The 16,698-nt window shown below is 41.6% G+C and overlaps 2 protein-coding genes and 1 long non-coding RNA gene across 9 annotated transcripts in view; 1 reads left to right on the top strand and 2 right to left on the bottom strand.

Moving 5' to 3' along the window:
• On the bottom strand, positions 1-9,069 carry LOC143517561 (uncharacterized). 2 transcript variants are annotated; one of them, XR_013131983.1, is made up of 9 exons: positions 7,945-9,069; positions 6,106-6,315; positions 5,282-5,415; positions 5,052-5,126; positions 4,514-4,556; positions 3,430-3,818; positions 3,216-3,357; positions 3,041-3,113; positions 1-2,469 (listed from the first exon to the last, which is right to left on the bottom strand). XR_013131983.1 is itself a non-coding variant. In XM_077010227.1 (8 exons), exons 1-8 carry the CDS (start codon positions 7,955-7,957, stop codon positions 2,404-2,406), a joined length of 756 nt encoding a protein of 251 aa, XP_076866342.1. In that variant the 5' UTR covers positions 7,958-9,069; the 3' UTR covers positions 1-2,403. The 2 variants fall into 2 exon arrangements, 1 of the variants encoding a protein (XP_076866342.1); XM_077010227.1 differs by lacking the exon at positions 3,430-3,818.
• Positions 8,414-16,533, top strand: LOC143517562 (uncharacterized). The gene is made up of 2 exons (XR_013131984.1): positions 8,414-8,653; positions 16,129-16,533. It is a non-coding gene; the product is annotated as an uncharacterized LOC143517562 (long non-coding RNA).
• The window catches only part of LOC143517559 (uncharacterized), a 23,420-nt gene continuing 16,403 nt past the window's right edge, over positions 9,682-16,698 (bottom strand). For 4 of the 6 annotated variants that reach the window (XM_077010221.1, XM_077010222.1, XM_077010223.1 and 1 more), the window contains exons 18-27: positions 14,746-14,890; positions 14,241-14,330; positions 13,865-13,998; positions 13,664-13,714; positions 13,446-13,505; positions 13,081-13,137; positions 12,797-12,839; positions 12,519-12,625; positions 12,239-12,378; positions 10,912-12,109 (exon numbers count right to left, since the gene is read on the bottom strand). In XM_077010221.1, the coding sequence (XP_076866336.1) occupies positions 11,257-12,109; positions 12,239-12,378; positions 12,519-12,625; positions 12,797-12,839; positions 13,081-13,137; positions 13,446-13,505; positions 13,664-13,714; positions 13,865-13,998; positions 14,241-14,330; positions 14,746-14,890 (1,680 nt within the window). In that variant the 3' untranslated portion in view covers positions 10,912-11,256. The other 2 variants (XM_077010226.1, XM_077010224.1) reach the window with 2 other exon arrangements.

The raw sequence follows: 16,698 nt of genomic DNA on the forward strand, positions 1-16,698 counted from the left end.
CACAGGACCTTTACAGCTAGCTAGTGTCTGGGGGTCAGAACATAAAACCATCAGAACCTGTTAGAACAGCCTGGGACTCAGGATAGAGGATTAGAACATCAGCCTCATACTCTACTCTATAACAAGGCCTATGCTACATTCAAGACCTGAAGGTTACAGGGAAAGGTGAAGAGTTGCTCTCTCCGTGTGGTTCCTCCAGGCCTATAAGGTTGAGGCAGCTTCTTCACAACATCACCTTTAGGAACATGTGCCACATCATTTTCTTTTATGGCAAATGTGGGTCTCTCCCACTGGTTCTTGTTTCCCTGGATTCTTCTGAGGAATTGTGTAAGTATTTCATCGTCCTCCACCTTCTCAACCATGCCAACATAACGAAGACTCCTGTGTTTGGTTGCAGAATTAACTAGGACAAAGTCACCTATGTTCAGATCTGTGTCTTCATGATCACTTCTCTCATCCTCAGAGCGCTCATCATCATCGAGTGGGACAGGAACATCACTCTCCTCAGAGCTGCTATTTATGATTTTCCTTTTGGGTGCTTTCTTTTTCAATTTTCCCTTTTCTTTGCTATTTTGCTTTTTCTCTGCTAGTTTCTTTTGTCTCTCTTCATACACCTTTTCTATTGTCTGCTTCTCCGGAGTATCAGTTATCAGTCTTCACACGCTTTCTTTTGGTTTGTGCTCTGGGGGGACATTTGAGAAGTGGTAGGATTTCCGGAGGAGATACATATGGAGATCTGATATCATGGATGGTTCAAACGCTTCCTCAGGGAAAATATCTCTATTATATGGGAAAATCCCAGTGGACTTGAATCCAGAAGTGATATAACGTGGTGTCATTGCTGACAAGAAGGCCTCATTCACAATTCCTGCAATCTGGTATATGGAGACTGTTTTGCCAGGGTTAGATCTGATCCACCCATCAAGAGCTCGATTGTATAGGGTCTTAAATGGGCCATACACGGCCACGTCAAGAGGCTGCAAGCGATGGGATGTGTGGGGTGGAAGGGTGAGCAATACAATATCATTGCTCTTTGCTTTTTCGACTGCTTTGAGTGAGACGTGAGCTTTAAGATTATCAAGAATTAGCAGCATGGGACAGTCAGGAGAGCACTGAGTGTGCTGTATAAGGTGATCAAGGAACTCAGGCCAGGTCAAATCAAATCAAATCAAATATATTTGTATAGCGCTTTTCACAACACATGTTGTCACAAAGCGCTTTACAGGATTTACAAGGTTAACAATACTATGGGTCCAAATCTCTAATGAGCAAGCCAAAGGCAACAGTGGCAAGGAAAAACTCCCTAGATGGTGGGGAGTAGGAAAAAACCTTGGGAGGACCAAGACTCAAAAGGGAACTCATCCTCCACTGGGCGGCCCGTAAACACACAAATTACACAAAAACAAAAATTATACAGACGAATACACAAGTTACAAATAAATCACACAATCAGGCTAAGTATAAGATAACTAGAATGAAAGTTCTGGGTGTTGATATTGTCAATATAAATGTCTTATGATGAACGCCAGGTATTCATTCCGTGTTGGAGCAGTGATGATACTGGTATTGTAGGCTCCAACTGCAGTGTTACTCCCCAAATGAACCCCTGATTTTTTTTCTGTCTGAGCACTACAGAGCTTCTCTCTGGATCACACCCAGAACTTCAGCCGTCACAGAACATCTCCACAGAACCGTTCGTGCACACACTGCTGCCTCATGCACATGCCAAAAATACTGCCTCGCATTCTGGTTTTCAAGCACTTCCCAATAAGTTAATAGGTAGACATACACATACAATTGTACTTTTTCTCTCTCCGCTACCTGGCTGTCCTGTAAAGTGGGCCTTTTATACAATGTAGCAGGGTGGTTTGTCCGGATCACGCAGGACTGGCTTAGCTGCTTTGGCCAGCTTGCTCACACCAGGAGTCACTACACCGTCCAGACACGTGTCAAGCAGTCTCTCCTTGGAGTGCCCCTGGGGTTCATGTTAGGTCCTTTTTGTTAACTATCAGTGCACTGGGCAACGCAGCACAACTCAGCTCCAAATGACGGATCTCAGAAACGATCAGCGGGTTTTTCTTCAAGTGGAGGATCTACAACTACACACGCGATTGTTTTACACCCACAAACGTGCACACATGCACACACACTCGCGCACACACGGTCTTGTGTTCTCTTGCATTTCCCCCTTGCCCCTGCTTGCTGGTCGTGGTAAAGTGCTCTCAGTAGGGGTACGCAGAGATGGCGATGCACAGGTGTCTTCATTCATCCATCCTGTTTTGGTGGAGGCAACTTTGGCTCCTGCAGGTGCTCCTGTCATGAAGTTGTCCTTAAACCTAACTCTGGGGAGGACAAGCAATGGAGGTATGGCATTCCCAGCAGCATTCACAGCACACACCACAGTCACCAGTTTTCCTCTCTCAGATGATGTGATAGAACCAACTTGCTTTTCCCTTTTTCTGTCACAACCTGAATCAAATAGGAAACTTAGAATTAATGTTGTGCACAATCAGTAAGCTACTATTGGTCTACAGCAGTGGTTCTCAAACTTTTTTTTTTCCCCACCTCAGAAGAAGGGGAAATTCCACGCCCCACCTGTCCCATATCACCCAAACGAAATGGTAATAAAATAAAAATGAGGGGTGGCGATCGTGATTTGTTGAGGCTGGGTGTGTGTGTCGAACGTAATTTGTTGACAGGGGGGGGGGGGAGCGTATTTTGTTGACGGGGTGTCGAACGTAATTTGACCGGTACAAATTCATTAAAGGGCCGAATCTAGCTCTGGTTCACACTGTTCCGCTGACATTTTAAACATCCGGGCTTATTCAAAACGAACGGGCCTTAAAACGACAGGCTTAAAAAGGTTAATTTCTTCCAATTGCTTGCGCCCCACGCCCCACACTTTGAGAAACGCTGGTCTACATGTACATGATATTTTGTTTCAGTCCATTAATTTTTTTCACAGTTCGAAGGTTCACTGGTCATTATCTCAACCCACTCACTATTAGTCTGGTGCTCTAAGGTATCACGTATAGCTTACCTGCCGTGGTTTTTGAACTGTAAAGACACCTGTTTCATCCACATTATAAATTATGTTTGGAGGGAATGCATGTCTGTTAAAGATGAGAGACAAGGGAAGAACCATATTGCAATCAAAGCTAAAAATGACAGGTAAATCCTCCATAAAATTATGCAGCTAAAAAAATTATTGTCACCTGTCCATTATTACAGCTAGATTTTTGAAGAACTCCCTCACTGTTGTTTTATTGAAAGCTGTAGCACTTCCCAGGGATGTTGCCTCAGGAGTTCGTACAGAGAGATGTTGACGTGCTAGGAATCTGCCAAACCACTCTATTCCTAAAAAGTACAGTATTCATTATTACAGATTTTGCTTTTGGAAAGTTAACCTACAGAATCACTCTAGCCTACCTGCACATTGTTTCTCAGTCCAATTGGCTGGGACAGGTATATTGTTTCTCTCTGTGTATTCAAATGCCAATTCACAACGCTTAACTGGAGCGAGGCCATGGAACTGGTCAGCTAGTTGTTTCAAGTGTTTGGCAAGCTCCTCCTCCATCTCATCTGTGAAAATTCTCTGTGCCTCAGCTACTGCACCCCAGGCTACTGATTTTACTTCTCCTTTATCTTTTTTCTTTATGAATCTTTGTAGGGTTGATTTGTCAATATTTCTGTCCCTTCCAGCTTTTCTTAAGGACTTCTTTCCTTGCATAACCTCAGCAGCTGCACTCTCCAAATCTTCAAGGGGTGTTTGGCCCCAGGTTGTCTTCCTGGTGTACGTTCTTGGCATGACGGCTTTTCTGCAATGTTTATGACATTAGAAATAAAACATATGTAATGTAATATTACATTAAATGTGTTTTAGATGAGAGATCTAAAATACTTATATATAATGTAATATAGACTAAATATAATTTGTGCCTCATGGTGGGTTAAAGTGAGACAGTGTTTCACTCTACCCCACAGCATGTGTCTCACTTAACCCCACAGCCACCATTTCAGAAAAAAACATAATCTCTAGCAATTCAGGCTAATCTTCAACTAGCATCAATCACAACAATATGTCGTCAACATGTATGATATAAGTTTTTCTACCTGAATCAATTTACTTTGAAAAAATAGTTGATAAACTTAAAAGCAAGAAAATTTACTTTTACATGCAAAAAATAAAAAAAAAACAAAACTTAACAGCACCAGCAACAACTTCCTCTTCCTAGTAGTGGGAAATGGGAGGTACTTGACAACATAAGGGTCATATGACCACAATAGTGTTCAGTTGCCAGAATACAAGGGGTATCTCGCATTACCCGATGTCTCACATTACCCGATGTCTCACATTACCCTGCTCTCCCTACCGTGTCTACTCAGAATGGCAAGAGCCAGGTTGTCTCTATAGGGACTATCACTGCACATGAGGGTTTTTGCAAAATATAAAAAACATTTCTTTTACATTTTTAGAGGTTTTCTTTTTATTTTAAGTGAGTGAAGCACTCACCTATGATGCGCCTGGCACCACGACTGGACTCAGCTGCACTGACCTGTTAGGCAGAGGACATGCAAACATTCACACAAAACATACAGCTAAAGATACACAGGACTGGCTCAAGAAGAAGCACCTGGTCATCAACTATAAGAAACATCTGACCTCTTTGCTTGCCAACAAGGGTTTGGCCACCAAATATTATGTCTTGTTTTGCTAGGGGATTAAATACTTATTTCACTTGATGAAATGCCATTAGTTTATGTATTGTCTATAATGTAATATTTTGGATTTTTTTCCGAAATACTATCCCTACTAAAATTATAGACTGTTAATTTTTGTCAGTGGGCAAACTTACAAAATCAGTATTGGATCAAATGTTTCTTTCCTCCACTGTAAAAGCATGAATAGCTGTCATGACCGCATTGTGGCATTTTCCAAGACCCAGATTAAGTCGGTCTGGGATTAAACTGCACTCCAATCTTACCACTGTCTAGACGCTCCAAGTATATGGCTGTCTAATGGCTGTCACTAACACAACAGGACAGAGTACCTGTACATCCTCGATCTTCCTTCTTCCTTCCTCCTTCCTACATCTTATAAATGATGTAGGTGGCAGAAAACCACCCTGTTGACATTGGCACAGGTTATAACAGTTCTCACAAATAGCCTACTGAATACTACACTTCCACTGGCATGAGGCTGTATTGTGATCGTTGGTGTGTTTTCTTTAACTGTACATATGGACTCCAGCTGTACTTCTAACTTGTGATGGCAGTTTACCTGTATGAGAATCTTCAACGGGACCTCATGGTAAAAGATTCTAGTTTTCCATTTTTTGCTTTTTCCTTTTCCCCCAAACTCCTCAAACTGTGAGGGAGTAAACCACTTCCCTTCAGAGAAGATGCAGGCCTCACCTGCAGAGGAAGAGGGGAGGAGACAACAACAACTTTTGTTGTTAAGGATTTGAAATGTATTTTAACAGGAGTAGTGGTTTAGGGTTGTAGTATTTCACTACTCTGAGCAGTAGTGGTTTAGGGTTGGAGTATTTCACTACTCTGAGCAGTAGTGGTTTAGGGTTGGAGTATTTCACTGTACTCTGAGCAGTAGTGGTTTAGGGTTGGAGTATTTCACTGTACTCTGAGCAGTAGTGGTTTAGGGTTGGAGTATTTCACTGTACTCTAGGAGCAGTAGTGGTTTAGGGTTGGAGTATTTCACTACTCTGACAGTATGAGATGTACTGTTGCTGAACTTGTCCGTGTGCAGTGTGCCTTTTTTATGTCCACACGTGACTTGAAGCTCCTTTCCCAATGGGCCGCTGACTGATGCAAATTAAACAATACATATATATTGAGGTAAATATTGGCAGCACAGGAACAACCTCTCAATGCAAGATCAATCCAGGCAGAACCCCAGATGCAGGCTGTACTAAGATGCGGGTTGCAACAGTACACAGAATGTATCAGACAAAGGAATAATAACATTCCAACATATTTCTTTTGAGAAATTAGATTCTTTTCAACCTTTATTGCATTTTTAGGCTAGGGGCATCCTGTGTATCTGGTCTTTACACTTTTTCCCTCAGAGGTCAGAGAATGCTGACTTACTGTCTGCTGGTCTGTTGGTGGATGTTATCTGGGTCCTCCTGGGGAGAGAGGATGTCCCCTGGGTCCTACAGCGCCTCCTTTTACTCCTCCTGGTTTGTCTCATCTTCTTCTGCTCCTTACTGATGCACCAATCTGAGTCTGTCTTACTGTCATACTCCGTGTTTAAGTCTAACTCCTCATTCATCTGTAGTTGCTCTTGGAAACGTACACCTGACCAATAAACAACAGTTGTTAGTTAACCCTCTACTGCACGCATTATTACACCAACATGTAAAAATTTTTTACAGTGTTTTTTATCACTTAAAATGAACTTAGATTTACATATTTAAAGTTTTTTTAGAAATATTTATTTTTTAAGGGGTACGTTTTGGTACGTTGCCATATGGCAACATTGTGCAACAATGGAAACAAGATCATACAGATCATAGAACTTTCATAGATGAGTATAATTAGTTTTGTTCACTGGAAAATGTTACAATTGATTAATCAATGAGAAATTTGTAATAAAAAGTGACATCTCATTCCTAATCCATAGGGTTCAATATGACGTTGGTCCACCCTTTGCATCTAGAACAGCTTCAACTCTTCTGGGAAGGCTGTCCACAAGGTTTAGGAGTGTGTTTATAGGGAATATTGACCATTCTTTATAAGCGTATTTGTGAGGTCACATACTGATGTTGGATGAGAAGGCCTAGCTCTCAGTTTCCGCTCTAATTCATCCCAAAGGTGTTCTATCGGGTAATGGGCAGGCCAGTCAAGTTCATCCACACCAGACTCTACCATCCATGTCTTTGCGTTACTCCAAGGACCTTGCGTTGTGCACTGGTGCACAGTCATGTTAGAAGAGGAAGGGGCCAGCTCCAAACTGTTCCCACAAAGTTGGGAGCATGGAATTGTCCAAAATGTCTTGGTATGCTGAAGCATGCAGAGTTCCTTTCACTGGAACTAAGGGGCCAAGCCCAGCTCCTCAAAAACAACCCCACACCATAATCTCCCTCCACTTGTACATGCATGGCTTGGATGCAGCTGCTTGTCCATGGAAACCCATTCCATGAAGCTCTCTGTGCAATGTTCTTGAGCTAATCTGAAGGCCACATGAAGTTTGGATGTCTGTAGTGATTGACTCTGCAGAAAGTTGGCGACCTCTTCACAGGTCTTCAGCATCCACTGACCCCACTCCGTCAGTTTACGTGGCCTACCACTTTGTGCCATTTATCTTATGACATGGTACACAAAAGAATAAACATATTTGTAAGCATATAAGCATATCTGTAAACATATCTGTCTAGTCCTACACCATTTATCTATCTATGTGTCTGTCTAGCTCCACTGACTATATTGTTCCATTGTTGCACAATGTTGCCATTTGGCAACGCACCTAATTTTTTGAATAAAAAGACAATATTATCATAATTTAAACATTTTTCTAATAAAATTAAGTCATAACGCCCCACAGAATCTGTCAGTATTTTTTGTAATGCTGTAAATGGACGAAAAAATGGCAAAATCATTGTAGATTGAGCAGCTCTTCGTCAGGTGACCTCAGTATGGGAACAGTGTGGGAAAAAGCACGACTTTGGAAGGAATAAATGTCATGTGATGTCCCCCAAGCACATAATTGGTTAAACTAAGGCCCCAGGTTCTATGTAAAAGCCAATCAGTATTGAAGTTTCTTTTTAAATACCAGGAAATTGCAAAGAAATGGTATGTTGCCATATGGCAACACCGTGCAGTAGAGGGTTAAGGATTGATTGTATTCTAAAAGCAGTGTACACACACACACAGGGGCATTTAATAGTTGACCCATGCACCCTCAGAGGTCAGAGAATGCTGACTTACTGTCTGCTGGCATCTTGGTGTATGTAATCTGGGGAGAACTGCTAGGAGACGTACTGGCTTGTGTGTAACAGGTACAGGAAGATGTTTGGAACGTGTCAGACAGTGCTACTGTTGTCAGATGTAGTAACAATATTACTTTTGAATAGAGGTGTCAATTCCAGGTTCCGAGATTAAAAGTCCTCACCAGGATTTTGCTCAGGATTGTGTTAATTCCACTAATTTTACCTGGATTGCTAATTAGAAAATCTAGCAAGCTTGAGCAAAATCCTGGTGAGGACTTTTAATCTCGGAACCTGGAATTGACACCACTACTTTTGAAGAAAGAAAATGCATTTGTTACGTTGAATTATTGATCATATCGTGCACTGTTCCACAGCGCCATCTGGTGGGGCCTGGCCTGTTAGACTAATACAGAGAGCATAACGCAGTGTCAGCCGAAGAAAGTTATTAGGAAACATTTTACATCAGGTTATGGACCTGCGCGTACTCAGAAACGAAACCGAAAGCGGCTTTGCTCCTTCAACTCTTATTTCATGACTTTAAGACGTCCTGCGAATAAAAAGAGAAAATCGCATGAAGAAAGCATCAAACTCAAAGACTGACAACAAAGGGAGCATGCAAGAATATGGAGGAGTAACAGAGAACTAAGTTGTTGTTTCTCTCGCTCCGTGAATACATAAACTAGCGCGCAGACCTACAGGGTTGCCAGGTTTGTGGATTTACCTTCAAATTGAGCTTGTTTGAAAAAGCAGTAGCGGGTGACCATTCATATGTCACTTAGATCCCCGAGTCTGAATGAAATACAAGTTCCTCGTTGTATTTGCCCATAAAGCCTGTATACACGTTCACCTACGTATTGTGATGTATTGCTGTGTCGTTTTCTTGCATTTCTTCGGTCTGTTTCTCCTGTTACCGACCTGTTTTGGACTCCGTCTTAGCTCTAATCCCGAAAATATGAAATGTTCTGCTCTGGATATTTACCTGCTTTTATTCAATAACCAGCAGTCAACTTGTACAAAGACTTGTAGTCAGACAAACGCCCACCTGAGGTACGAACATGTCACAAGGACAGAACAAACACGAAAATTTCCGCTACTGACGGAGGATTTATGGTTTGTGGTAGCTACAATACGGGAGAAGACATCATATGGACAAACATTACAAACGTAAAGCAATTAGGAGCTAAAACAACTCAACATTTGGTTCACCTATTTGTCTTTATTTTCATAAGAGGAGCATATTTGAAAAAGTTTTTACCTGTTAAAAACACGACAATCAATAGCTACACATCTTTTAGAAAAACTTATGCAAAACGTTTGTATCAGGCCCTGAATTCCTGAGTAACAAAGCCCTTTGGTTAAATGTAAATGTTGAGCTTTGGATAAATTAAATTGAACCATCTTTACTACCAGAGGCAAAAAATGTAAATGTAGTCAAATTTAAATTGAATTATCTTTACCAACAGAGACATGTAAACATTGCACTTACAATGAAAGAATTACAATACAGACACAAACATTTAAAATATGGAGATGATGTGACGGGCAGGGAGTGCGAACAAAAAGGAAGCGATCACACCAAGTCTCAGTGAAAAAGGATGGTTTAATGAAGAAGTGCGCAAACCAAAAACCCGTGAATATCTCCGAATTAAGGATATGACCAGCGGTCAACTGGTACAAAGATAAGACATATATAGGCAAACAAACGACCCTCAGGTGAGACGGATCACGGGCTCCGCCCACCTGAGGGACGCACATGACGTCACAAAACAACAACAACAGCCGCTGTGGACGGAGGCGACCGGTAGGGGGCCGCCTCACCGTGACAGATGAATGTGTCTTCAGACTGTGTGCAGTTGTTGGTAATATTACCACACCAAACAGAGAAGATTATATGTTGAGGAATAACACATTTAAAAGAACATAATGTAGAGAAAACGTCCTGTTACTTGTGTTATCAAATGAAGGCCTCTGTCTGAGAACAGATGCTACTGGATATTAAAGACGCTTTTGAACTCCCGCTCAAACATCTGGTTTAGTCTGGATCCCATAGTTCTTATCAAATAATTATCCTATAAACATGAGAGAGAAAGTCGGTAAGTGATTAATTCTTTTAAGTAATTGTCATTAATGATTTGAAACAAAGGATTTTTACAGCATGATTAGTTAATTAAACACTAATGAACCAATCTGTATATAAACCAAACTGCCTAAATCATTATACAATTTTATAGATCTACATTTCTCTGCATGTCTCTATATTCACTGTATTCTCACCTTGTTAAAGGTGCTGCAGTTCTGGAATATGAGCCTCATGTCACACACAAATTGTCGCAGTGTGTGATACTCCCGAGCGTGTAGTTTCTCCTTCACTCTGTCCAACCACATGGGCTCAGAGATGAAGCTCCTGTATCTGCGCACCTGTGCGAGAGCAGTGGAGACCCAGACCAGAGCATGAGTCAGAGACCCAGAGCACGAGTCAGAGACCCAGGGCATGAGTTAGAGACCCAGAGCACAAGATGACATAATCTGCTCTTGACATCCAGCCATTGATGTCTTTGCATAATGTTTTTATGCAACATCAGTTTAATAATATAATTAATATTAATAAATTAATAAAGATATGGCAAATAATTTATGGCAAAAACATACTGAACATATGGAAACAACCTAGGGTTAGGTTAAGCTAATGACATTATAATTTTGCCCTACATGTCATACAGGTAAATTAACAATGTAAACTGCATACATCTAGACCGATAGTACAACATAACCAGTCAGTGTCCAATGAACAGTGAAATAATAGCATGAATATTTAGAGGTTGGAGTGAGAGGTGTATATAAAGGTCATCTAAGCATTAAAGTAGAGTAAGTCTTACCATTGTGCTGGGATCCTTCCTAAACACACAGTGTGTGTCCTTCTTACATGTAAACAGCAGCAAATACTCACAGTGCTGACAAAGGAACACACACACACACACACACATTTGGGGTGAATGAATCTGTGTACAGTACTTTCAGATGGGCACAGAGGCGGTCTTTGCATAGAGGCGTGGCTAGGCAACTGCCTTGAGCCCCTCCCACTGCAGCCCACTGTATGGGCCCCCTGACTAGCTAACTTATTTCTCGCATATTAATGTTGATGGGCCCCCTAGCTAATTTCGCCTTGAGCCCCCAAATTGCTAAGTCCGCCACTGGATGGGCAAAATGGCCGACACAAACTATAAAAGCAGTGATAATCAATAAAAAAAGAAGCTTGGAAAACATGTACTACCAGGCCAGGAGTATTGAAGTAAGTAAATACTTCCCTGACTTAAAGGCTTCTGAAACACTTGAGTGCAAGAGCTTTGCACAGCACTACATAAGTGTGTCTATGTGGTTGGTGTGTCTGTATGTGTGTGTCTGTGGTTGGTGTGTCTGTATGTGTATCTGTATGTGTGTGTCTGTGGTTGGTGTGTCTGTATGTGTGTGTCTGTGTGGTGGGTGTGTCTGTATGTGTGTGTCTGTATGTGTCTGTATGTGTGTGTCTGTGTGGTTGGTGTGTCTGTATGTGTGTGTCTGTGGTTTGTGTGTCTGTATGTGTCTGTATGTGTGTCTGTGTGGTGGGTGTGTCTGTATGTGTGTGTCTGTGGTTGGTGTGCCTGTATGTGTGTGTCTGTGGTTGGTGTGTCTGTGTATGTGTGTGTCTGTGGTTGGTGTGTCTGTATGTGTATCTGTATGTGTGTGTCTGTGGTTGGTGTGTCTGTATGTGTGTGTCTGTGTGGTGGGTGTGTCTGTATGTGTGTGTCTGTATGTGTGTGTCTGTATGTGTCTGTATGTGTGTGTCTGTGTGGTTGGTGTGTCTGTATGTGTGTGTCTGTGGTTTGTGTGTCTGTATGTGTCTGTATGTGTGTCTGTGTGGTGGGTGTGTCTGTATGTGTGTGTCTGTGGTTGGTGTGCCTGTATGTGTGTCTGTGTGGTGGGTGTGTCTGTATGTGTGTGTCTGTGGTTGGTGTGTCTGTATGTGCGTGTCTGTGTGGTGGGTGTGTCTATGTGTGTTTGTGGGCGGGGTTACCAGGATGTATGGGGAAACAGGGCTGTTCAAAGCTTGTTCCTCAGTCATGGCAACGCGACGCCACAATCGTTGATTGTTCCTCCACACACAGTAAGTACACATCCACCTCTCCCTGCGTGCCAACACACACACACACACACACACAAAATGCAACGTGAACTCCTTGAACGAGTCGTTCATAAACAAATCTGGACAAACGTTTGTGTTGTGTATTTGTGGATGAGTTGCTGCTGTCGGAGACCTGCTCTTGTTATCATGGGTGTTTGTCGTCAGAGCTGGTATGTGGCAGTCATTATGAAATGCTCTCGAACAACTGCCACAGTACACCAGATTTCTTTCACAATTACAGATGAAGCACTGGTCATCATTATTCAGATCCAGCTTTTAATGACAGGAAACAGAGAAAAAAGATACTGCATTAAAAGCTGCCTTAAATGTTTACACTTACAAGTAAACAAAAATTATATATGCATTAATTCATTTTTTTAAGTGAAAACAAAACAGTGTAGAAATGTAACCACCTCCTCTTCCTCCTCCTCGTCTTCCTCATCTTCCTTCTCCTCATCATCTTCCTCCTCATTTTGCTTCACTCCTTGGCCAACTGATTCCTCCATTTTTTCAGTGGATGCTGACATTAAAAGAGATGGAGAAATACACACACACACACACACACACACACACACGCACACACACACACACACACACACACACACACACACACACACACACAAAATTACATTTGTGCAACCAAAAATGCACCCATGCTATAGAGTCAGTGTAAAGTGAGTGAAGCGCTCACCTTTGCTATGACGGGTGTCTCCACTGGATCGAGTTGTCTTCCCCTATTAATTAGAGGACAAGCAGACATATACAGTAGAACCCTGGAACTTGACGCTAACTTGTTCCGGAAGGAGCGTTGAGAAGCAATACAGTCGAGTTCTTAATTAATTTTCCCCATAAGAAATAACTGGAAACGGAGTAATCCGTTCTCAAACATCAAGTTGAATTCCAATGCTAAGTCGGTCACACAAATGCCTTTTTCATACTTCTCTGTGATCGCCCTTTTCAACTTGTTATTCTTACCGTTTTCCTCTTCTGCTTTTCTGCTATGTCTTTCTTGGGACCCACTATTTTTTCTGTCTAAAACAGTACAAAAAACAACAAAAATACAGCAAAAAGCTTCTAGCACAGCATCAAAATGGTAAAACCCATTGAATAACAACGCCAACTAGCGGCATGTGACTGAAGCACAAACTGTATTTTGTTTACAAAAGTCACATGAGTCGGGTCGGATTCCCAAGTTTTGTTCGAGCTCCGATACAAAATGTTCTCAAAATTTAGTGTCGAACTCCGAATATGTCGAGTACTGAGGCGGTCGAGTTCCGGGGTTCTACTGTATATGCAAACATATGCAAATGCAGCATGTGACCCTTCCTCACTGGTCATACCTGTCTCTTCTGTCTCTGTGTGATGTTGCTGATGTCAGGCGAGGACCCTGGGACAGCATGCTGTGTGCAGAATAGTTCAAAAAGAACAAACAATGAAAAAAGCAATGAAAAAAGATTCACATACATCCTAGAATAAGTCAGAATTCAAATGAATGAATGCACTCAAGTATCTGGCTGTCTAACTGAAATCACTAACAGAATACAACAAGTCCGAGTACCTGTACATCCTCGGTCTTCATTTTAAATGATGTAGGTGGCAGAAAACCATCCTGTTGACATTTGCGCAAGTTAGAACACTTCTCACAAATACTGAATACTACACTTCCACTGGCATGAGGCCATACTGTGATCGCTGGTGTTTTTTCTTTAACTGTACATATGGACCCCAGCTGTACTTCTAACTTGTGATTGCAGTTTACCTGTATGAGAATCTGCAACGGGACCCCATGGTAAAAGATGCTAGTCCTTGATTTTTTGCTTCCTCTTGTTCCCCCAAACACCTCAAACTGTGAGGGAGTAAACCACTTCCCTTGAGAGAAGATGCAGGCCTCACCTGCAGAGGAAGAGGGGAGGAGACAACAACAACTTTTGTTGTTAAGGATTTGAAATGTACTTTAACAGGAGTAGTGGTTTAGGGTTGTAGTATTTCACTACTCTGAGCAGTAGTGGTTTAGGGTTGGAGTATTTCACTGTACTCTGAGCAGTAGTGGTTTAGGGTTGGAATATTTCACTACTCTGAGCAGTAGTGGTTTAGGGTTGGAGTATTTCACTGTACTCTGACAGTATGAGACGTACTGTTGCTGAACTTGTCCGTGTACAGCGTGCCTTTTTTAGGTCCACATGTAACTGGAATCTCAGCTTTGCTCCTCACAAATGGGCTGCTGCCTGATGCAGATGAACATGCAAATTTAACAATTTGTATATGATGCAAATAGAACATGTGCATATATATTAAATATATGCTAAATATAAACTGTTTGTTAATGTGACACACAGCATTTCTGCTAACATAATGCATTTAGCACATTTAGCTTAGCTTGCTAATTTGCCAGCTGTTTATATTATTTTGTATTTATTTTTTTAAGTAATTTCCAAACTACCCACACGTTTGTTTTACAACCAAATGTGTTTTTTGTTATAAACTATCAGACAGTCATCATCTGAATGATAATATTCCAACAATTGTGTTTTGAGACATATGATTGTTTTTAACCTTTATTGTACATTAGGCTTTGACAGTCCTGTGTAGCTCGTCCCTACACTAACATTTACCCTCACACGTCAGAGAATGGTGACTTACTGTCTGCTGGTCTGTTGGTGGATGTTATCTGGGCAGAACTGGGGAGAGAGGATGTGGCCCTGCCCCTTCTGGGGAGAGAGGATGTCTCCTGGGTCCTACAATGCCTCATCATTCTCCTTCTGCTTCTATCTCCCCTGACTCCTTTCTGCGATATCAACCCAACCAGTCTGTGTATGTCTTACTCTCAAGCTCTAACCCAAGAGTTCTTGGAAAAGTACACCTGATTAATAAACAATAATTAATCAATAAATATAAAACCATTGCAAAGCAGAAAAAAAGATTTTAAAATCAATAGACATCAAATCATATCCCTGAGACTAATACAGCACTTACTGAGACGTCCTGAGAAATAAAATCACATGAAGAGTATCCAAAAACATGGACAAATTACATTTGGCAAATAGAGTTGCAGCAGAGCCAAGACTTACAGGGTTGCCAGGTTTGCGGTTTTGAAAATTCGCAGGTCGTTGGAAAAAAACAAACGTGAATTAATGAGACTGTTTAATAGCTTACAGCCTAAAAACAGAGAGGGAGAGAGGAGAGAGAGAACAGAAAGTAAAGGAGAAAGTGGGTGGTGCGTGGAAATCACAAGATTATATAGTGTAGCGTCGCGTTCGTAGCACTGCCTTTGTTTATTAGAGGGTGGGGCATTCATGTTCCCAGTGACTCAGTGCTGCGAGGATCAACACCGTGATTCCTGGCTGAACTTAAGGAGCCAGTGGGGTTTTCTTGCAATATAAGGTTGATCTGGTCCGTGAGTTATGCGCTGCTTAAAAGAGCTGTTGTCATTTGTGCAATAAAACAACGCAAGCGTTGCAAGAGACAGGAGAGGAAGGCGACAGGGAGCGCCTGCTCCTGTAAACTCAGCTCCTCATTGTGCTTAGCTGCCACCTCTGCTCTAAGCAGTTAGCGCGTATTTTAATCGGAATTGTGTTTATGCGTATTGCCATCGTCTGCAAGATATGTGATCCTCTCCGTTTGGTGTGGTAATATTACCAACAACTGAACAGTTTCAAAACTCACATTCATCTCCATATTTTTTAATGTTTGTGTCTGAATTGTAATTCTTGTAAGTGGTGCACTTTGTTCATTTGGAACGTCCTGTGATTGGTTAAGATAAGATTTGAGTTTAATTACTTTTGCCTTAGATTCTGTTCAATTCCAGGCTTCCTGTCCTAGCCTTCTTGCTCTAACACAGCTAAGTACCAACATTTCCTGATATTCCATTTCCCTACTAGTATCTATAAAGCCTGTGTTTATTCAATAATGTGTTTTGCTATTCCTGTGTGTGTATCCCACAGACCTCATGGACATAGACATCACAACACCAGCAATCTCATTTACCCATTAATCTTTACATCATTGTGATTGATCGCCCTCCAGGTTCCCTTGAGAACTTCACTGATGAGCTTGATACCTTCCTCAGTTCCTCAGTCAATTAACTACTGAAGCAAACCCACTCATCCTGCTTGGTGGCTTCAACATTCGGTCTGATGAACTACATTCTTCTTGCATTCTTCCATTGCTGTTGTCATTTGACGTCTCCGTCAACCTCACAGAGCAGGCAGCATTCTGGGCCTGGTCTTTACACGGGCCAGCGGAACATCACAGTCACCCCGCTTCACCTCTCGGACCATCACCTTCTATCCTTCCCTTTCTCCCTCCGTCATTTGAACATGCAGGGTGTCAGTGTGGTATAATATGGGAGAAGACATCATATGCATAAACATTACAAATGTAAAGCAAACTCAATATTTGGCTTACCTATCTGTCTTTATTTACATAAAACACAGTTTTTAAAAAGTACATGACAATAAACATCTTTTAGAAAAACATATGCAAAACATTTGTATCAGGGCCTGAATCCCAGAGTAACAAAGCCCTTTGGTTACATGTAAATGTGAAAAAATGTAAATGTAGTCAAATTAAATTGAACCATCTTTACCACCAGAG

Source organism: Brachyhypopomus gauderio, chromosome 6 (genome assembly GCF_052324685.1).
Source record: "Brachyhypopomus gauderio isolate BG-103 chromosome 6, BGAUD_0.2, whole genome shotgun sequence".
Lineage (NCBI taxonomy): Eukaryota > Metazoa > Chordata > Actinopteri > Gymnotiformes > Hypopomidae > Brachyhypopomus > Brachyhypopomus gauderio.